The sequence below is a fragment of the Eriocheir sinensis genome, chromosome 21, assembly GCF_024679095.1.
Source record: "Eriocheir sinensis breed Jianghai 21 chromosome 21, ASM2467909v1, whole genome shotgun sequence".
NCBI lineage: Eukaryota > Metazoa > Arthropoda > Malacostraca > Decapoda > Varunidae > Eriocheir > Eriocheir sinensis.
Window position 1 is genome coordinate 17,826,533 of NC_066529.1, and position 22,932 is coordinate 17,849,464.

General features: G+C 41.4%; 1 protein-coding gene across 1 annotated transcript; it reads right to left on the reverse strand.

The window, feature by feature from the left end:
* Positions 1 to 942: 942 nt before the first annotated feature.
* LOC127001779 (28S ribosomal protein S31, mitochondrial-like) lies at positions 943 to 22,149 on the reverse strand. Its single transcript, XM_050866939.1, has 8 exons — positions 22,035 to 22,149; positions 15,249 to 15,378; positions 11,928 to 12,267; positions 11,589 to 11,700; positions 4,756 to 4,891; positions 3,218 to 3,388; positions 1,963 to 2,186; positions 943 to 1,340 (listed from the first exon to the last, which is right to left on the reverse strand). Exons 2-8 carry the CDS (start codon positions 15,302 to 15,304, stop codon positions 1,099 to 1,101), a joined length of 1,281 nt encoding a protein of 426 aa, XP_050722896.1. The 5' UTR covers positions 15,305 to 15,378; positions 22,035 to 22,149; the 3' UTR covers positions 943 to 1,098.
* Positions 22,150 to 22,932: the final 783 nt, after the last annotated feature.

A 22,932-nucleotide genomic window follows, 5' to 3' on the forward strand; every position in this document is an offset into this window, starting at 1 on the left:
CGGCCAGTTTCACGTGAAATACTAAGCGGCGATCGCCGCCATTGGTAACGATCAAAACAAACAAAGTGACTGTGAAAGCAACCCTTAGTTACTTAACAGTGCGCACTTATACACTTCACCCTGAACTTGGGTGTTTTTCTGTCCTTTTCTTTCCTTGATTTTGCTTTTCTATGCCCTTTTGCTACTTTCACTATTACTTTTCACCATCGCTGCCATGCATTACAGGTCAAAAGAAGCAGAAGAAGAAGAAAAGGAAAACAACACCGGGAGATCTACAATTTTCATAGACTTGATAAAAAGATTTCTGGACTGTGGTTCCACAGCACGGGGTGTTCTCTTATCTTGTTAATCAAGTAGTAAGCAAAGCAGCTCTGCCAGTCCATTTTATGAATCTCTTGGTGGGCCATCTTCCACTGCTCCTCACTCCTCAGCCACTGCCGTCGTCTGTTTGTTTACATGCAGCCGTTTGGTACCCACGTACTCACGCTCGTACTCACAACCGTTTTCCATTCATAAGGACAACCAACTCTCTCCAGGTTGGGCATACAGGCAACCGCGGTTGTCCATGGCCCCAATGGTTGGACACTGCCTTTTAAGGCAGCATGCATGACACCGAGGGTAGGTAGATGTGACCCGTACATGTCAAAGCAACATGAAACTCATGGCGGTAATGTGCGAAAGTTGTGATGGTAAGAATTTAGGACTAAGCGCTAAAGTCGAGGATCGCGAAACTCGGATAGCGCGAAACTCGAGAGGGTACTGTATTTGTAAGCCCCACTCCTGAGAGCAGAAACTGGCTTGACATAAAACTATTATGGTGAAAAAGATTTTAAATTATTACTTAATTTTCCTACATTATCAACACCTCACTGGAGAACAAGAAGGCAAGCTGTAAAAATAAGTATAAGATGTAAGATGTTGAGGGAAGAGAAAAACAATATATTAAGCCATTCAGTTTCATATTTACAAAATCTTCAGGCATTTGCATATTTCTAGCTGTTGTTAACATGTTCCTTTACTATAATGAGACACAATTACAAAGATACAAAGGACAAAGGAGAACTTGCCTTGAAGTCCAATAATTCTGTCCCTCCATGCTTACTGTGCAGATTCTATGGCACCCAACTCTTTCAGTAACTCCTCCTTCTCAGCAAAGTAATTTTTGTACCATTCAATGTGGGCCTTCTTACGCTCCACCGTCAGATATGGGTTTTTGGAAAGTCCTGTACACACAAGCTCCATGAAGTGCCTGATGGGGCCTCTTCGGGGACACCATCCCTCCAGGTGCCTCTCAAGGAAGACATGCTCATGAAATCCTACTTTCTTCTCCTCCTCCAGACCTGCTTGGAAAGAAGTAAATAAATTCAAAATATCTTAACTAGGGAAAACATTTTTCATGTGCATTAGATCTAGAAAAGAAAGTTGGGGGGCAATGATCAATCAGCATGAAAGTGGCCATCAAATTTACAAATTTTTATGATGAGATATGCTATGCTGACTGCAGTGATCCTATCAATACTGTGCCAAGAGCGGCAACTTTGCCTTTACATCTAACACCACATGAACAAACTGGAAAATATGACAGCATGAAGCAATTTCAAGGATTAAAAACTTAGTGATTAGTGATTTTTTTCTGATTATAATTGATAATAATCACTTGGTTAAAATTATTTGATTTTAATCATGCCAACCCTGGTTGATAATAATCATCTATATTTGCATTGACAATATAAAAATGACATTCTTCACATTTCAAAAGCCTTACAACATAATCTTTTATTTTCTCCTCCCCCCAAAAATATGGTTAACCCATTACCATGCATGGCATTTTTGCAATACCTTGACATGTAAATATTAATCAGTCCAGAAACTAACTATCTCAGCAGCTCCCTACCATATATATTTCTACATTTCAGCAACTGAAACACTGATGTTCTTCATTGCATATTCAGCTGAACTTACCTATTTCATTGTCTACTGGGAAGGTCCACAGCTTTCCCTCTTTGGTCCACTGTATCATCTCCACAAATGCATTGGTGGGAGGATGTGCCGTGCTCAGCTGCAGCTCATGGGCCTGCAGCCGCTCCCATGTTGGCAGCACTGATAACGGGGCTGGACTCTTGGAGGGGACAGTCTCCTTGCCAAATATCCCCAAAGGCGGAGCCCCAAACAAGTCCACCGGAGTCCTGTAGGAAGGAAGGTAATAAGAGGAGATAAATCAGCTTACAAGAAAACACACAGTGGGTTCATTTTATTTATCATTTATAGCAGGAAAATATATTTCAACTAACTAACTTTTGTTAAATTATTTGGTGACAAGAAATGATTATAAATTTATCATAACTACCAAAATCACTAACTTTCCATATCCCACATACATATGCAGGGTGAGGAGAGTAAACTTTATGAACTGCAAAATGCATCTATCAGGGGACAAGAATCACGCAGGAATTTGGCCACATGACCCACACCCTGCTGTATATACTCCACCACTGGCAATGACTACAACCTGCTCATTGACACTGTGACATTCTGCAGCTCATCCATAGTATAATGTGGCCAGTGATCTCCATGACAAAGAGTACAGATCGAAGCTCATTCACTCCACCATTTACTCTTTCATAAACTTTCATATCACTTCATCACTCACGCCCACTTTGGGGTCATTCATTTCACATTTTAAATTTGCACAGTCAGCAACATTACCAATATATTTCCTTTTAAGATCATGTAATCTGCTCTCCTCACAAACAGCAGATGTTCATTCATTTCATAATCAATTGTCTTCCAAATTCTTTTGAAGCTTTATAGTCAAGGGGACACCAATTCGCAATCCCTAAGACAAACAGAAACAGAACAGCCAGTGGCAATGTGGAGAACTGTCATACACTGTCAAGAATTCTGAAACTCTTATTTCCTATTTCACATAGAAAAAAAATGCATTATGCATGCATATGTGCATGTTATGCACCTGAAAGGTGCCCTGCACATTATTATCCAGATCCAGATTAACATCTCTAAAAAGCCTTCACTCCATCTAGCAGCTTTCCCTTTGCTCCACATGACCCACAAAACCTTTTCTGATAATCTCACATACGGTTCCTCCTGCTTTTCCTGACAAAGTTTACATAAGGGAACCCTAAGGTAATAAGGATAAAGAGCAAACATTACAGGGATCAATATACAGGATAGGAGGAATAGGAGCACCAAAACTAACCTGGGTACAGAGGAGGCTGGGGGCCGAGCTGATGTCCTGCGGTGGCGGGTTGTGTCCTGCTTTGTGAACTGGCTGGAGTCTCTGGTTCCCTTGTCATAAGGGACGGAGCGAGGTGCAAATTCCTTCTGTGACTTTGGCTTCCTCTCTACCTTCATCCCAACAAACAATTCACTGCATCAAGGAAAACTGTCAATTAGTGCCAATCTCATCTTACAAGCAAATGAACTGAGTTTCTAATCCTAAATAAATAAATAAATTTAAAACATGAAATATATTCATAGGATACATAAAAATATCATATCTTGTTGTAAACTGCCATAAAAATCTTTCATGTGCTATATATTTTGAGGCCTGTGATAGTGCTGAAGCAGTTTCACTGAGTATGTGGTTAGCTGAAAGTTATATTGATTGTGAATGTCAGTGCCTTTTAATTAAATTGTTTTAATGTTAAAGGAGTGATGAATCAATGAAATTTATGGAGTACAATGTGAGAGGTACAATAGAGGGAGACTGAATGTGTTATATGTAATAGGAAACCTAATGAAGGGGTTGAAGATAAGATATGTGAACCTGGTTTGGGAAGATATGGAAGGTGTTATAATATGGAAGAGTGGATGGAGTATGAAAAAGACAAGGTTCTATTCAGTGCTGGGCACTTCCTCTAAATAGTCCACAAATCCGCAACAGCAGAAGTTCCATTTCATTTGCGGATTTGCGTTTGCGACAAATAGGTCGCTAATTTGCGGATTAGCGTTTGCGGTATTACTTCCTCTAACCTCCACTAACATGTCAGTGCTGGGCACTTCCGCTAATTAGTCCACAAAATCCACTAATCCGCAATAGCGGAAGTTCCATTTCATTTGTGGATTAGCGTTTGCGGTATTACTTCCGCTAACCTCCACTAACAGGTGGAGGAGCCAACCCAGTTCAGCCCAGAAAGCCTCAATCTGATAGATACTTCAAATATTAAAATAAAAACTGATTAACTTCAAAACTTTTTTTAGCTGTTGCCTTTTCCACTTTTTACAAAAAGCATATTCACATAAACCTCTCAGGGGATCTTATTATAAACATCATAAGTATCTTGAAGGAGATAGGGTATATGAATATGGACTTAATTGTGACAGTCACACTGATGAACTTCCTTTGGTCCTTCTCATTAAAAAGAAGTTTAAAATAGATGCTTATCAGATTATTACAAATTAATTAATATGATTACAAATTGTCCATACTTGAAGTAGCAGTAGAGTATTTATGATCACAACTAGCTACAGCATTACATCACAAAGAGTGAAAAGAGATTCGAGAACTATTGATAATATAATTTTTGTTTGCGGTTTGCATTTGCAGTGTCAAGTTTTGTGGTGGAAGACTGCAAATATTGTGCAGATATTTGTGATAGTGGATTTGCGATTGTGATTTAAACTAAATCTTGAAATTTGCGGAATTGCGATTGCGAAAGTTATGGAATAAGTTAGCGGATTTGTGATAGCATAAGTTCAAATTCGTTAGCAATGCCCAGTTCTGGTTCTATTGACCTGAGAGAGGGGGGAGACTGTGCTGTTGTCTCTGGGGAGTGGAGACGCAGGGTGGAGAGGAGTTCAGACTCAGTCGTTTCTGCATCTCCACCGAGGCTTTTTGCCACTTCTTTTGTTGCCGTTACAAGTTGAGGATCTGAAAGATTATCATCATTAATATCAGAGTACTTAATATAAAAAAATAAGTACAGTCATACCTCGGCTTTCGAGTTTAATTCGTTCAGGAATTGTGCTCGCACACCAAAACTCTCATAAACCAAAACTTATTTCTCCATTGAAATTAATGTAAATCCCATTAATGCGTCCCAAATCTGGACAAAACATTATATAAAAATCATTTAACATGTTGTTTTATCCAAAATTAAAGTAATTTTATTAACAAATAGCAATGATAAGTAATATAAAACACAAATCAATGCGTCAAAATTGTTGCGGAGACTCCCGCAACCGCTAATTACGCTCGAGGTGTAGGCTTCGCTCCGGGGTGTAGCAGCCACAGTTTCCCTATTCTTGAGGCACAGGAACTACGTTTGGCCACCAACATGAAGCTAACCCGACATATGACTGCTAAGCCTATTCCACTCATCCACCCCTGTTGTTAGTAAACCAATTTTTGCCTATGTCCTGTTGAATCTTATCCAGCCTTCATCCATTTATAAACCTCGATCATGTCTCCACACACACCCTTTCCTTTTTCTAGAATGCAAAGTTTGTTGTGTTCTTTAACATTTTGATATCCATTCTATAGTAGGGTGAGGTTGTCCTACACTCAGATACTACTGCACTTCACATTGAACTCCCATCTGCCATTATGCCCAGTCCCATATATAATCTTGAGTTCATATCATCCAAGATGGCAAGTGAACGGGAGTCGGTCACGTCCAGGAGGGCATACAAGCCGCCGAGACTTGCACCCCGTTCATGTTGCGAGCATAATATCCGCCGATCCTGTTTTCTTCTTTGCAGCACCATCCCTTTTAACCTTATTTCTTGGGGACATTGTTAAAGCACAGAGAATGCACACTGTAGTGCTGAAAACACTTAAGATCACATACCAAAGCACAAATCCAATCGAACCCAAGTGCACGGATGTTATCTCTACAACTTACCACCGTTTCCTTTAAATATGGCACGCCATTTGTTTCACATTTGGCTGTCTGAATGGTTAGGCAGATAAAATTCAGTATTTTAAAACTGTAGAGTGCATTTTTTTGGTGAACCACAAAACCAGTCCATACAATTATGTTTGTCAAGGGTCGTCCTGAAATACGTGTAAAATACGCAGCGTAACTTCCCTCCCCCTTCCTCCTGCCTTCACCAATGGGGCAGCAGCTGTCACTCATGGCAGACTAGAGAGATTTTAGGGTTGCCACCTGTTCCTTAACACTTTCCCTGCGATGTGTACCACTGGTGGTACATCACGCATTTTCAACGGTTGCGTGTTACACCACCCGTGGTACATTTGCTTGCAAAACAATAAAATCTAAGTATTCTTAAACCTAGTTTTCTTTTGTTTTAGCATATAATATCATTCAATTCATATTAACATAGGATGGAATGAAATTATGACCAACAAAACATTTAGTGTTATTCAGTTTAAGCACAGAATAATTTTTTTTCAAAATTACATTTATCCTATGTGAAAACTTTCCAGTATTCAGCTAAATTTGGCCTCTTAATTGTAATATTTTTTTTTCAAAACCCTTGTTAAAGGATAAAGTAAAATAAATAGGTTCAGTATCACCAAAGACCACACCATACCTGGCAGTCAGTCGGTTGGTCAGTCAGTCAACCAGTCAGTCAGTCAGTCAGTCGGTCAGTCAGTCAGTCAATTAAGCATTCAGTCAATCGGTTGGTCAATGGTTCAGTCAGGAAATAAGACAGAATCTTTTCTTTTTGCTTATTTAGGTAGACTTTCTGATAGTCAGTCATCCAGTCAGTAAGTCATTCAGTGAGTTACAGTGCGGCAGCTTAGTAAAAGGATGGGAACATGCCGGGCAAAAGCACCAAATTTTTTCCTGGTAGTCTCCAGGGTGATAGCTTTGATTCTAGAACCGGCACCAAGTGATCCAACCACCTCGTCGCCTTAACTGCACACAGTTAGACATTTTTGTTAATTTTTCTGTGAAAAAAATAAACCGTTTATTTTCAGATCATTTTTTTATTTTATATGCATTAAAATGATGATATTTACCAAAATCAAGTGTTTTCTTCTTATTTCAATACATTTCTTGACTGCATCGTGGCAGGAAGATCCATTCAGTTGTATTAGTACAGGGGTATATGGAATGAGGTTCACCATATTTGGGTAGAGGCAAAGTTTTGTGCTAGAAGGCTCCTCGGTCTTAAAACTAGTGCTCTGCAGCGTGTGATTATAATCATAGTCCTATTTGGCATGTGCATATTAATGGGCGTGGAGGTAAATCAAGTGACTTTTACTTGCTGAATGTGCAAATAATATCACTCGTAACACACATGTCACGTTAAACATACTGTACATGTAATTATGTTTACAACAGTGTCTGCTCTATGTTTCAGCTTACCACGTGTTGGAGGGTTGAATATGTGCCAAGATGGACTGGTCACAGTGCATAATCTGCCAGAAACGAACATCTGAACATCTGCGTTGTCCCTTGAATGCAAGAGGAACAGATACCACAGCAGTCACCACCTATGCATCCTTCCTGGAATATCTGACTCGCTTCAGATAACTTAACGCCCTGCCAGTGCCTCTTCCCTTTGGTGCTGACATAAGTGTGGAGGAGTTCTCCACCAACCGAGCACAGTGGCACAAGTCCTGCCATTCCCGATTCAATGCCAACAGATTGGAAAGGGCCAGACAGAGGGAAAGAGACAACACCCCTGAAAGTAGTGTGGCAAGCAGACACCGTCGCCTAAGGCGGTCTCTTGACGAGGCCAGCTGCATCTTTTGCACTAAGCAAGAAGGTACCTTGCATGAGTTCAGAACTCTAAGTGCAGATGAGAGTGTCAGGTCTATGGCCAGAGAGTTGCAGGCGACATAATTGATGGATAGATTGAATGGATTGGCGACCTCATTGCTGTGCTTTTTTATTTTTTACAACAAAAGAGCCGGCTCAAGGGCAACAAAAACAGTGTATAAAAAAAGCCTGCTACTTGCCACTCCCAACAACAGAAAATAGTAGAGTGGCCAAAAGAGAGGTCAATTCTGGGTGGAGAGGTGTCTTGATACACTCTTCTTGAAGGAGGACAAGTCATAGGCAGGAGGAAATACAGACGAAGGAAGGCTGTTCCAGAGTTTACCAGTGTAAGGGATGAAGGAGTGAAGATGCTGGTTAACTCTTGCATAAACGGTTTGGATAGTATAGGGATGAGCAAGAATAGAAAGTCGTGTGCAGCGGGGCCACGGGAGGGGGGGAGGCATACAGTTAGCAAGTTCAGAAAAGCAGTCAGTGTGAAAATATCCATAGAAGATAGAGAAAGAGGCAACATGGCGGCGGAATTTAAGAGATAAAAGACTATCAGTAAGAGAAGGAGAGCTGAGCCTGATGAGACGAAGAGCCTTAGACTCCACGCTGTCCAGAAGAGCTGTGTGAGTGTAGCCTCGTCACACATGAGATGCATACTCCATACGCAGCTAAATATCATTTGACTTGCTTGACTGATTTTAGAAATTGGCATCGATCCCTAATCAGAACAGTTCCAAGGATGAACTAGCAACTGAAAAGAAATTTAGAGTAGAAGATGGTACATTCTGCTTCAAGTTTACCACACTGAGACAGATGTATGAGAGTCGTCTTGCTAACTTCGGGATCAAATGTGAGATCAACAAGGGACGCTTCAAGACCAGATTTTGAAGAATTTTCCACATGCTCAAGCCAAAAGTGATGCAATGAAAGGTGTATTAGAGCTTAAATTGTATGTTGCTTTAAAAAAGTGCATTGAAGTGTATGAGAGTTTAAATAGTTTGATTAAAAAAACTCAATTGAAATCTAAATGCTGAGTTTATTTTTCTTTTTGTATATATATGTTTTTGTTTGTTGGTCTCCTTTGTAAACTGTTTGGCTACCTGTCGCGGTGGATCATTAGTGACACCTGGTGATGATTGGCGTAAAGTTATAATACACACAGCTGTTTCAAGGGTGCGGGTGGTGGTAAAGGTTAGTGTGTGTGTGTGTGTGTGTGTGTGTGTGTGTGTGTGTGTGTGTGTGTGTGTGTGTGTGTGTGTGTGTCATTGATGGGCAATGCTCCTGTAGGAAGGTTCACTGGAGGTGTACAGAATTATGCAGTTGCAGATGTGAAAAGTAGACTCCAACTTCGTACCATTTTTCCTGCTTAAACCATTATTATGGCCTACTAACCACGCAGTAATGCCTGAAAACACAATGAATAAAGATATGTCAATATTGTCCTGAATATTGAGCAATTAGAAACGCTACCAGAAGCCGTTCTCCTTTTTCATGATTTTCGCATCCGCAAAATGGCGTATTTTATAAAATGAGCTCATTCAGGCATCTGAGAGTTCGGATTGCTTGGTGCCAGTTCTAGAATCATAGCTAGGATCCCAAACTATGCATGAGTAAAGTTTGGGGCTTTTGTCTAGCATGTCCCCATCTTTTTTAAATATGGTGACAAGCCGCCACACTATTAGAGAATAACCTAAAAATTTAGTCATCTTATTCTTCAGCTATATATACCTTTAGTGAGTCAATCAGTCATTCAGTCAGTCAATCAGTTTGTCAGTCAGTCTGTCAGCTAGTCAGTCACTCAACATATAAAGTTAAAATGTTAGTCACTCAGCAGCTTTTTCTTCAGTTAGTCAGTTAGTCAGTTATTAAGCATCAGCCTACATCTGGAATTCAGTCTAAAATTTATTGAGTCAGTTCAATGGGAAGTCAGTCATTCATTTATTTAGTCAGTCAGCCAATCAGTTAGTAAATAAGTGAGTCAGTCAAAAAGTTAACTATTTATTCAGGCAGTAGCAAAACAGTAAGTTAATCACTCACGTCATTAGTCATTAAGAAATTAGTCAGTCACTCGGTCAGTCAGTAAGTCAGTCAGTACAGCAGAAAAAAGGGAAAAGAGAAATGTAAAAGAGAGATAGATGAAGAAAGATTAACATGATAGAAAAAGAAAGGTAAAGAGAGGGATGAGGGAAGGAATGGAAGAAGAAAGAAGATTTTGTAGGATAAAGTAATACTAAGAATAAAGTGTCACAAGATCTCATAAGATAGGCTATATCTTGTAATGAATCAACAAGTAGTGTGCTCCACATGTGGTACAAGACGCATGCTTTTGAAGGAACAATGTGTGTATGGCGGCTTGCGCCAAGGTTGGAGCAAAAGGAGCGTGCTCCACTGGTGGCGCACCACGCAATGTGATGAATGAAGAACAAGTCTACGGCGTAGTGTACCACAGGAGAAGCACAAGTTTTATTGTCTCAGTGGAAGCTCATAATCAGAGTGAAGCTGCACACTCCCTCTCAAGTCGGTAGCTCGCGTGGTATTGAGGCTGCGCCGAGCTGAACCAAACGCGACAGGGAGGAGGTGGTGGGAAGTTCAAACGTGGTAAATGTGTCAAAATATGGATTCGTTCTGTATTGGAGAATGAGATGTTGTGTTCCTTATTTTTTAGCTCAAGGTGGCAACCCTAACTGAGACTATTCCCATTGTTTTCGTCTTTGAGCACTCTCATCTTGCGGCGAACAGAGGGAACCCACACTCATGTTTTCGACTTGGTTGGCTAGGCTGATGTCAGCTGATAATCGGTCTATCGGCATCCTCCCCTCCCCTCATGAGCCATCACCCGGCAAAGGTTTGTGGTTCCTCCTCGGAGGGACGTACGCATGACCCCGATGGCCTCCATATAGCCCGTTTCCCCACCCTTGAGGTGGCAACAAATTAAAAAAAAAAAAATTGTGGAAACAGGATGCTCATATACCAAGTCACTGTTCATAAACCAAAGCATTTTTTTTAATTTTGATTTGTTCGTAAATCAAAACACTCATAAACCGAGGTTTGACTGTACAAGGAATGATCCAATACAATCTTTTATGACCCATTTCTATCTACATCAGTTTCAAGAGGAGGACAGCATGAACAACAACATGATGGATATAAATCACAAAAGGCTGTAAAGAGACACTTACACAAAGATTTTAAGGATAAAAGTAGTTTACTGGAGGAGGAATGTGGGATTTGGGAAATACTATGCAATATGCAATCTAATTTAGAGTCAGCCAGTCTCTGGGTAGTTGTTCACATTTACTAACTAGTATCATGAAGAAATGTAGCACAACGCAAGATGTTGGGTTGAAAGGCTGGCTAGTGGCCTGCCATTTAGTGACTTCCACTATACCTCCAGTTGATGACTGTATTACACAAGAGAGGCTGAGGCACACTGGGCTTCATGGCTCTAATTGCAGTGTACAGTTTTACTGAGATGTGAGAAAATAAGGAAGAGGAAGTGCTCTATGCCAAACTCAACACCATATCAGACCATTATTTAATCTTTCATTTAATCTAAATTTTACGGATCACATGCGACCATTTACATGAAAGAATTTAACCAAGCTTTTTCCTGGACTTTAATGCATTCAAAACCCCATCCCATATTCCTGCTTGCTACCCTCAGGCTTGTCTCTACAGTAAAATGTATGACTGCTCTCAACCACTTTGTTTCTCATCATAATTTTGATCTAGACATACACTGGATTAGAAAACAAAACAAAAATTCTCTTTAGTCTAGATAAATGATTGCAGAGTACAACATTATTAGAACCCAAGTTATGCAAGGATGTCACTCGTCTGCATGTTACACTCAAAGCCTTCAAAAATCTATGTGAAAGTTCTCACCAATGTCAGGTTCTGTCTGGCTGGGTGGAGTCTTCTGCTCCCCACGTTTGGCCTTCTTCCGAGCTTTGGGACGCGAGAGCTGCACTTGAGGCTCTACAGGAGTGGGGTCAGACTGAAATTTTTATAATCATATTACTATTTTTCCAGGACAAGCGAGTTGGGCAACAATTTCACGTGCATCTCTACTAATAAAGGTGAGTAAGGTGTCAAATGTACTGAATTCTATCCAAACTGAAGGAGAAGCCTAGATGTTTGTTATCAATCTCATGTATGAAAATACAATACTAAGTGCACTGAGTAACAGAAACACTAATCTATTCAACTGAAATATATTCTCACTGAAGCCAAAGAGGAGAGGAGATCATGTAATTTTTTCTGTCTGGTTGCTTTTTTGTCATCAATCTTGTTTTTTTTTTTTTCAACAGATTCTTCTTTTGCAGCAAAGTCATTGCTTGCTTCAGATGGCTTTAACTTTTCATTCTTTTTTTCTAAAACTTCAGTTTCATGAGGAAGCCCTTTGTCGTCAGCCTGAGTTCCTGCAGTCTGTGATTTTGATAAGTTTTCTTTAGCTTCAGCATTCTTATCAGCATCTGTTTCCTTGACTCCCTCAGGTCCTTCGGGCTGCTCAGGGGGCACTCGGCACAGCGGTCGGGTCAGGCAGACTGGCTGACCTGTCAACCTAGAAGGGTGTAATGAGACTGTTTTATATACAAGGATAAAGTTTTATTTTCTAAAACAAACAAATGATTCTCACGTTGATATTTACGTTTACCTAAGGCGACTTGCCCCCAATAATTAGTAAGACAATACTAAACACTTTTAATTCATGGAATAAGAAACAAATTTTGCTGCTATAGCCCTGCCATTGTTTCCTATATTACTGCTGTGATTTTACCAATAAAGACAAGTGAAGGCTATCATCATCACAATGTGTTTCATAAACTTTCTAATTTATTTTCAAGTATGAGATTAGACTTTCCTTACTCTAACTATATCAAATGTTTCCTCCTAATCAACACAGAGCAAAAACTAAGCAAGAGAAAAACGTTAGACTCATTAATAAGACAGAGGTGGACATAAAAAATCTTAGGCTAATCTTATCTGCCCTTTGGGAAATGCCTTCAGCAACTAACCTTATACCTTAATCTTCTAGGGGCAAAGAGGGGCATAATGTACTGTCCCGCCAACTTTGTCATACGTGTCAGAGCCATGGACATGGAGCGCAGCACAGCAATTAAGAATACGTGCAGTGGAAATAAGTTATAATTATAAGAGGTACATGTGGTGTTTCAGGATGGGATGGAGAAGCGTGTATCAGAGGTTTGATATGGGTGTGACAGCGATGGGGGTTGATTGTGTAGTGGTCGAATGGATGAAGAGTGGTATGCTGAGATGGTCTGGACACATGATGAGAATGAGGAAAGAATTTGTGAAGAGGGAAGGATTGAGGGAGGGGTTGTGAGTGGATCAATAGGCTGAGCAAGTATTGGAGAAAGAGAGTTGGAAGTAGCAGGACTGAGTGCTGAGAGGGAGTGCCACAACAGGGAGAGATGAAGACACTTCTGCTACGACCACCCCCTGGAGTGAAGTTCCCATGAAGGAACAGGGCATCGGAGATATGGATAGATAGAACAAACAGTTAAGATTTACTTATGCACCTTTCCGTATCTCATCTCCTATTTAACCAGCTACACTTTTGTTGTCATATAGTATGTCCTCTACTAACCTTCAAACCTCCCGGGAAAACCTATCACTCTGAACGAAACCATATATATTAAAATCAATGATAATCAAATCATACTCGCCCGCACTATGGGAGAGGGGTCTGCCATTCACCCGCAAGTTTGAACATGGCACGTCATGGCTGACAGAACAAGCTTTTCTCACTCATTTAAGACATTTTAAATGGAGACCTGGAGGTGCTGCAAATGTTTAGGGAACATGGTGTTCTTCTTACCACCATTATCTACCCCACTTGTGGCAGGCTTTGTAATTTTAACCCTTCAAGAGGCACTGTTTATTACAAACCAGTGAGGAAGAATGCAAGCAGGAAAAACCTTCCTGGAATGTGCTGCATTGCTCTACAAACACTCAGACTCACCTCAGTAAGGTATGTAAAAATTAAAATTATGGTGAGAGGAATTGTGAAAACACAGGGGGGTCGGCACTCCTACGGAATCCGGGTCCCACCTGGCTCAGCTGCTACCCGCGGGCCAAAGTTGCCAGTTATGCATTTTCTGCAGCAGTGTTAGCACGCTGGGCAAACAAGCCATCTTGGTAGCGCTCCCTTCCACATTGTCATACATTCACACACTCTCTAACTCTCTACCATACATTCTATTGCATTTTCAATCATGCTTGTAATAAGATATGAAACTACTTTTTACCAAGTATTCCGATTTTTTTCGTTAATACTGAGTAAGGTAGGAAGAACAGGAAATACTAAGGTGTAAGAAAAAAGCTAAGAATGAAGCTGCCATATAATTAGTGTGCCAGGGGTCGGGAGCTGTGTAATTTCTGGCATTTTTACCCACATATACCTCAACATTGCCCAAGGATAAGGAGCGTCAGGCACTGGGAGGCAGAGCCATTAATCAGTGAGTCTTGCACTACACCCCCGCTCCAGCCAATCACACACAAGCCTCAAGGCCACTCACCCCATAATCCCGATTCTTCTTCGCTGCCCTTTTTTAGAGTGCAATGGAAAGTGTGGTAAAGAGTTAGAGAGAGTGTGAGTGTATGACATGGCTCGCTGACAATGTAGAAGGGAGCACTGCCAGGATGGCTCGCTCACCCAGCGTGGTAACAAAGCAGCAGAAAATGCATAACTGGAACTTTGGGCTGCGGGTAGAAGCTGAGCCAGGCAGGACCCAGATTCCATAGGAGTGCCCAAAACACATCAACATCAGTCAGAACAAAAATTATTTATATCCAAAAATAGGAGGGCTAGTTAAAGAACATCTTTACCGAACTAACCACCCTATGAAATCTTTTGCCTCTCCTATGACCCTACCACTCCCTTCTGTGTGGAATACAGGATACAGCTGTGGATCTGAATCTGGATCTGGATATATGATGTGCAGGGCACCTGTACAGGTGTATAACACACATATTTGTGTTGGCTGTTGGGGGGACAGGGAAGCCGAGTGTGCAGGGGAGGGAAGTGAATCAGGTATAATTGTTAATGTTGTGGTGACAAGTGAGTATGTATATATATATTTGTTTTCTGAATGAGTCTATTGTATCGCAGTCTAAAATCTGATGTGACCTTCATCTCTTTAATGTCTGTCAGTAAACTCCCTTCTGAGACAGGACCTAATTACAAAGCAATGCGTTATTAGCCCTATATGCGGAGACAGGTTACTATATATTTAACAATATGCTGTCCTTTGTCTCAAGTTGTAACTTTCAAAACATGGCATGACAGCGCGCAGGCTTGGTGGCGACCTACTCTACTACCTGTAATTCTGGATAATTATCTTAATTTCTGCATTTATTTCAATCTAACATGCGCCCCGGAGGTTCAGGCGTGCCGATCAGATTTTTACTCAAAATTCTTGAAAACTACCTCATTGAAAAATTAGAAGAGTCTAAAGTGGATCTTCACCTCCCATTTTATCTATCTACGCCGCTTTTTTTTCTAATTCTGCCCAAACCAACCTGTGAATGGAGGTGAATAGCCGAGTGAAGGCAAGCGGCCGGAGCGAGGCAGCCATGGTTTGTTTATGGTGATCTTGGACTTGGTCTCGGCTGCGAGTCCTGCATCGTCATCTACTCTACAGCGTTCATTCTGGGAAATGTATAAAATTTTATTATTGTAATGCGTCAACTTCGCATGAAAGAATACATGAAGCTCGGTTGTAGTAGTAGTAGTGAAATGCCCCGAGATTTGATTTTCCCTTTTCTACTACACTCCCGGTCCCACACTTCCTTTGCGTGTATTGAAACACACGAGAAATTAATCAAGACGAGAGGGTATTCGCCGGCTGCCTGGAATTGAACCCGCGACCAGCGTGACGGGGTGACGGGAGAGCCACTCCTTACCGAGTCGGCCAAAGAGGTACCCCACTCGCCAAGTGGGTTATGGGAGGCTCCCTTATCAGGCCTAGTCGCCGCATTACACGGCTTTCCCACTATGTAGATTAATTTCTGTGTTGAGACCTTATAGATAGTGACCACTATCGGGTCACTACTCCACAATGTCCCTTTGAGACATATCTCCACAATTTCCCTTTGAGACATAACACCATGATTAGTGATAGGCAATACCACCGCTGCCACCAGTGAAATGCCCCGAGATTTGGTTTTCTCTTTTCTACTACACTCCCGGTAGCACACGTCCTCTGCGTGTATTGAAACGCACGAGAAATCAATCAAGACAAGGAGAGGGTATTCGCCGGCTGCCTGGGATTGAACCCGCGACCAGTGTGGCGGGACAGCCACTCCTTACCGAGTCGGCCAAAGAGGTACCCCACTCGATAAATGGGTTATGGGAGGCTCCCTTATCAGGCCTAGTCGCCGCACTACAGTAGTAGTAGTAGTGGTAGTAGTAGTAGTAGTAGTAGTAGTAGTAGTAGTAGTAGTAGTTTTTTTTTTTTTTTTTTTTTTTTTTTTATACATATGGCCTATAGCGCCGGTAGGCTATTCCTTATTAGGGGCCTGATGGTCGACCCGAGCCCGTCATGGCGCAGTGTGAACGGGGCTTCAAGCCTCGTTCACACTGTGCCGACTCTGGGCCACGACTATCCACGACTCTAGCTAGGGTACACGAGGTCTTGGGTGTTGATGTGAAAGGGTCGGGCATGTCTTGAAAGAGGTCTTGAGACTGTTGCCGAATGCTGCACCGACGTCGTGACGAGAGTCTGGAGTCGTGAGGGTTAGCACGACATGCTGGCAACTATTTGGCCGAATGTCCCAGACAGTCGGCAAAACATCAAGACCCCAATAAAACCTCTCCCCCTTTTTGGAGCGTGGGAGCCAACTTATCAAATGGAAAAGTCGCTGGGATGTCGTGGCCCAGAGTCGGCACAGTGTGATTTGATTCTACAATAATCAAATGACTCCAAAACCTTATATTTCTACTTTAGTAGATGTTAAGTTGAAGGAAGTGTCGGTCGAGCTTGTTTTTAAAGGAGTCAATCGTGTTGCACTGGACCACTGAAGGTGGGCTGCTTGTTCCATTTTCGCACTACAAAGTTGGTGAAGAAAAATTTGGTGCAGTATGAATTTACTTGCTTACATTTAAGTTTTGTACCATTATTTTGCGTTCGCAAAGTGTCATCGGTCATAAACAATTCTGATTTGTCCACATTCGTAAAGCCAGAAGTATTTAAAAACATTCGATCAGTTTTCTTCGGAGGCGACGTTTCTCGGGAGAGAACAAGTTGAGAGTTGAGAGGCTTTCGTCGTAAGGTTTGTTGCGCAAGGAAGGGATAACTTTTTGTTGCCCGACGTTGAACATCTAATTTATCAATATAGCCTACTTTTCATGGTAGGGAGACCAAAACTGTACCGCGTATTCAAAGTGTGGTCTGACTAAATTATTATAATGCAGAAGTATGTACATCTTTATTTTTGAATAAAAAGTTTATTTTAATTAAGCCCAGCTTCTGTCCGCTTTATTTGCTGCGTCGATGCATTGCCGAAAACTTGAAGGAAGAATACAAGGAGAGGGCATGACGTCACAAAAGTGAAGCCAGCTTGGCTCCGCCCCCTCCACGCCGCTAAAACATTGCCCGACTAGCTGAACAAGCGACACCCACGCACCCAACAGAGGCAGGAATGGCAGCATAACGTTTCCTCGATATGATACAATGATTTTTGTGGCGAAACATTACATAAAAGGCGAAAAAACTGTGCTAGAAAAAGAGCGACACAAAAAAATGCGAATGATTGTCTTTTTTTTCTTCTTTTTTTTACAGCTAAGGAGACAGTTCAAGGGCGTAAAGAAAAAGAAAAAAAAAAGCCCGCTATACTTACTGCTCCTGAATAGAGGTCAAAGGAGTGTCCAAAAAGAGAGGTCAATTTCGGGAGGAGAGGTGTCCTGATACCCTCCTCTTGAAAGAGTTCAAGTCGCAGGCAGGAGGAAATACAGATGAAGGAAGATTGTTCGAGAGTGTACCAGCGTAATTCCTTTTCTGTGACCTTTACACACAAACAGATCAAATTGCTGAAATGTAGAGGTCTTTGGGTGCTATCAGAAATGCTATGAGCACAGTTATTTTCCAAAACATGTGAAATAAGTGCAATTGATATAAACCACATTTTCTCTCTCTCTCTCTCTCTCTCTCTCTCTCTCTCTCTCTCTCTCTCTCTCTCTCTCTCTCTCGCTAACCGTTCTCTCTCATTCTTTCTTACATTCTCTCATTTTCATCTTTCATTCTCTCTCTGTCTCATTCCCATTCTGTCTCTCATTCTCTCTCTCATTCTCATTCTCATTACCTCTCTCATTCTCATTATCATTCACTCATTCTCATTACCATTATCTATCATTCTCATTACCTCTTTCTCATTCTCATTCTCATTATCATTCCCCTCATTTTCATTCTCTCATTCTCATTCTCATTCTTCTCTCTCATATTCATTCTCATTCTCTCATTCTCACTCGCTCTCATTTTCATTCTCATTACCTCTCTCTCATTCTCATTCTCATTCCCCTCATTTTCATTTTCTCATTCTCATTCTCATGCTTCTCTCTCAGTCTCATTCTCATTATCATTTTCTCTCATTCTCATTCTCTCATTCTTATTCTCTCGCATTCTCATTCTCTCATTCTCTCTCTCTCTCTCTCTCTCTCTCTCTCTCTCTCTCTCTCTCTCTCTCTCTCTCTCTCTCTCTCTCTCTCTCTCTCTCTCTCTCTTTTACAGGAGTTATCTTCAATTATAATTATTTATTACACTCTTGTAAGTCTCTTTATCTCTGGTGATCAAGCCATCTCCACCACTCCACAACCATTTATCTCCCTAAAAACACGTAACCAACCCTTCTCAGTAATTGGTGCCTGACCTGCATGTAACATTTTCGCCATCTGCTGGTTAATATACCTCTAACAATGACATGCATAATTGTGTATAACACGGTTGGTTGACGTCGACTCAAATATAGACTATTATTTGCGTATGGGTAAGTTTTTTTTTCCTTCCTGTCCCAATACATCCTTCTATTTACTCGTAGTGAGGTTTGATCAAATCTGAGACGCTCTACGTACATAGAAAGCTGTACATGCTTCTACATTAAAAGTAAGACCATGGTCAATATATAATGAGCATTATATATAGAGGAGGTGTGAGGGATCAAGGCGGGTGTGGAACATTTCTTCTCAACTTCTACGGAATAAGAACAAGGAAATGCTGGGGTTTTCTATTAAAACCTGAACATACATCCTTAGTGCATATACTGCAGCAGTTGAATAACCAAAAATCATATGCTATGTGGAAGAAATAAGGCAGACAAGCTCATTAACGCCGACGATCTGGGAGCTAGAAATGCAATGTTTTGGGTGGAATTGCTGGCTCCGCCCACTGGCTAAGCTCCGCCCCCCAACTCCCTTTGTTTCACCTCACAGTGAAGAGCGACCCGTTGAGGGCCACTCCATGTATTCTTCTTCCAAGGCTTAGAGAGAGAGAGAGAGAGAGAGAGAGAGAGAGAGAGAGAGAGAGAGAGAGAGAGAGAGAGAGACCACGTGTCTCGGCACCCATAGCCTCCCGCACCTGCTGGGCTTGCGAGCTTGACGTGACGTCATCAATAGAGTCGATCGGTCATTCAGTAGTTAACGGGCAGCCATCGTGCAATGAGGGTCAGAGCTACGCTCTGCCGGACATTAATCCATCTCATTTTTCTTTAAAATTAAATTTCATACAAGGTAAGGGTGTTAAATATTTGATAGTAAATCTATTGTAGTTATATATTATTAATTAGGAATATTATTATTTTATTAGTTGTAGCCTACTTGAATCATTCACGGAATAGTTTTCAACTGGTTACTGGTTCCTGTATGAGAGGGATGCAGTATAGCTATAGCCTCAATACACTTTTCAGTGATGATGGTCAGTGTAGGGCTTACAATAACCACGGGATAGTTTTCAAATGGTTATTAGCCATTTCCAGTATGAATGGGATGCATTAGAGCTTTAATACCCATCTCAATGATTATGTTTCATAACTTGTAGATACTTGCAATAATCACGGGCTTTTTTTCAAATGGTTTTGGTTATTTCTAGCAACATAGGAATACTGTATAGGCTAAATACACTTCTCAGTGACTTTATTTTGCTTTTTTCCTTCTTGTTTGTAGCATTTATCCTTTCCCAACCCTTCAAATAATACTTTAAAATAAAACACGTCATATATGCTATTTAGAGTATGTTACAGTCAAATAATTCGAAAAAAAATATTTTGTGCAAAATGTAAAGGCAGGGAACGAGTGTTTGACCGGGAACGAGTGTTTTTTTTAACAAATGAATGAGAAACTAGTAGCTAGGGCACTGAAAAAATGAATGAACTTGTGAGGAAGTGTTTTGCCACGTCCTAATGCCACTCAGCGAGCGTTGATGCCTGAATTTTTATATAAATACCTCGGGCCGAGGGAAGCCAAAGATGGCGGACTGCGGGCTTCAAGATTTGCACGGAGATAACCGGTCCATATATTTTGAGGTCAGTGGTGAATAGCATAGCTGGGCACAATAACAGAAAACCTTATTCCCGATAACCGATAATTGATAATGAAAAACCTTAACGGCGATAACCGATATTCGTTAACTAGAGACACAAATATAGGCGATAACCGATAACCGATACCCGATATAAATCCACAATTCCGATACTAGCTAGCGATAAGTCCGATAGGCGAAAATTATACTATATTGATATTTCAGATAGAACATTGATGAATTAAAATTTTCATTATCTGTATTTTAGAAAACTTACAAAACCTTAAAACCACACGTTGGCACGTACATATGGACGGTAATACTAGAAATGCCTGAACCGGTGTTGTGTTATTTGGCGTCCCCACCGTCAAAAATTGTTTACAAACACTGGTCTCTCGTGAACGGTGCATGCTCAGACCAGCAAGCGTAGACCTGTACAGTCTCACAAAGCTTTTAAACCGTAATTAAGAGTTGCTGGAAGGCTGAATCAGACATATAGTACCACTACCACGTACCATCCTCGCTGTTTTTAGAACGACACTCTGTACGAGTTGTATTTATATGTACAGAGTGTACGTCGTTCTAGAAACAGCGAGGATGGTGGTACTGTATGTTTGATTCAGCTTTCCAGCAACTCTTAATGTGTTAAAAAAGCATTGTGAGACTGTACAGGTCTACACTGAATGGTCTGAGCATGCGCAGTTCACGAGAGACCAGTGTTTGTAAACAAAAGCGCCAACTTTTGACGATGGGACACCAAATAACACAACACCGGGTGCCTTCAGTATCATGGCATGGTCACAAACGAATATGGAATATCAAATTTGAGGCAGTGAATAATCATTTTGGGGGCAAAGTTAAATGATTTTTCTCTATGATATATTGATTTTTGAGTAGCATAAAAAAATAACCTAGTGTTTTAATTTTCATGATCTAAGTATGAAATCTCATCACCGAAGATATTTCATACCCCGAAGTTTTTTCATACAACACCGGGCCACGCATGCGCAGTAGGGAGACAACGTTTTTTTTTCTGAGAGGCGGAAAAAAGTTGCGATTATCGCTAGTTTGGTTACAAAAGTAACGAAGATACTGATATATATTTAAATAAGTAGCGGATGGTCGATAATCCGATTTTGTTATCAGCGATAAAGTATCGCGATAACTTATCGCGATAACGCCCAGCTATGGTGAATAGACTATAGTTAACGAGTGTTTAATATTAAACGAGCAGGGAAACATATGAAAGGTCCATCTAGTGAGAAAAAAAAAAGATCAGTGAAGTGGTGCCACTGAATAACGAAGTGTGTGATAGAAAAAGAAAAAAAAAAAGATGAAAGGATCAAGAGGAGGGTGGACTGAAGTAATATGATGGAGAAGAAATGAGTGAAGTAAGTGGCGCCATTTCCTTGCTGTGAAAGTGAGCTGGGAGTGTCATGAGGAAGTGAGTGGGAGATACGCCCTGTGTGTGTGTGTGTGTGTGTGTGTGAGAGAGAGAGAGAGAGAGAGAGAGAGAGAGAGAGAGAGAGAGAGAGAGAGAGAGAGAGAGACCTATATATATGGGCATAGTCAGAGATAGGATATTGCGAACGTGATTCTGTTGTAAAAATAAAATTCGGTTGGATTATTTCTCTTCAGAGTGTAAATAAATCTCTCAGAGTTCAGCCAAGTTTGTCAAAAAAATATCTCAGGGAGCGCAGTGCCAGTGTAGTCAACGCCCGGACACCCGCACTTGAGCAATACCATTTTTATCTCTTGTGTGCAGATGACCAATGTTAGGTTGAGTAGCTATATACACCTCTTGATTGTTGGAGAAGCTGTAGAGGTGAGTGTGAGCCCCGGATGAGGGAGGGAGTGGCTAGGAAGGCGAGGGAGGGGAGTCAGCACATCCGGTGGAGCAGCGGGTACACACACAATACGATCACTGGCCGGGCCTCTAAGCTTGTTGGGAATGTTGGCTCCTTATTGTACATTCTGCTTGGCTTCGTCTTTCATCCGTCTGCGAAAACATAATGTTACACGAAGGGTACGATCAAGGCAAAACACCCATTGGGTACAATATACTTTTTTTGTTTTCCTTAGCGCCCGCCTTTCCGATCGTTGTGCCGAGATGCGGTTGTGCAGCGAGTTTCGCGTTTCTGTTGTATGTAAGAGGATCGCAGAAAGCACAGGGGTGAGGGTGGAAGGTGGTAGGGTTTATTCAGTTCTAGCCTTTAGAATATAGGTTATTGTTTACTCCATGAAGAAAGTCGCCGAGAATGGACGAATGCTCCCTAATTTTAAACTGTCTTATCGCAATCTGAGCTGCTGCTTACAACATGTGTGAATTTACGAAGGTAGCCCTACTGTTAGTATGCTATTTAAGGCGTGGTTAATATAGAGCCTGTGTGTGTGGGTGGGTGTGTGTGGAGATTGGTGCCGTGGAGTGAGGCAGTGCTTGGGTTGGTAGCGGACGTGCAGCGGTGAGGTTGGCAGCAGCAAGATACTCCCCTGATGGAGGGCAGGGGATGCACCTCCCACACCGCCGCTTATATAACCCAGCTCTCTACTTTAATACACGCGAGATCCACAAGTTAGAGGAAAATAAAAAATGAGGGGTTCAAGACTTATCCATCACTCACATAAAACAAGGTCTTTCTGGCGTGTCGTGTCGGCACATCTCGGGGTGTACGCGGTGCTAAGAACACCTGAGACAG

Bases quoted from the DNA above. Each gene is read 5' to 3' on its own strand.
- LOC127001779 (XM_050866939.1), bottom strand. From the start codon at position 15,304: ATGGCTGCCTCGCTCCGGCCGCTTGCCTTCACTCGGCTATTCACCTCC. The intron at 3,389-4,755 runs GTCAATAGAACC...TCCTTGATGCAG, and splicing joins CAGTCTCCCCCCTCTCTCAG to TGAATTGTTTGTTGGGATGA. The intron at 1,341-1,962 runs GTAAGTTCAGCT...CTTTCCAAGCAG, and splicing joins CCCAGTAGACAATGAAATAG to GTCTGGAGGAGGAGAAGAAA.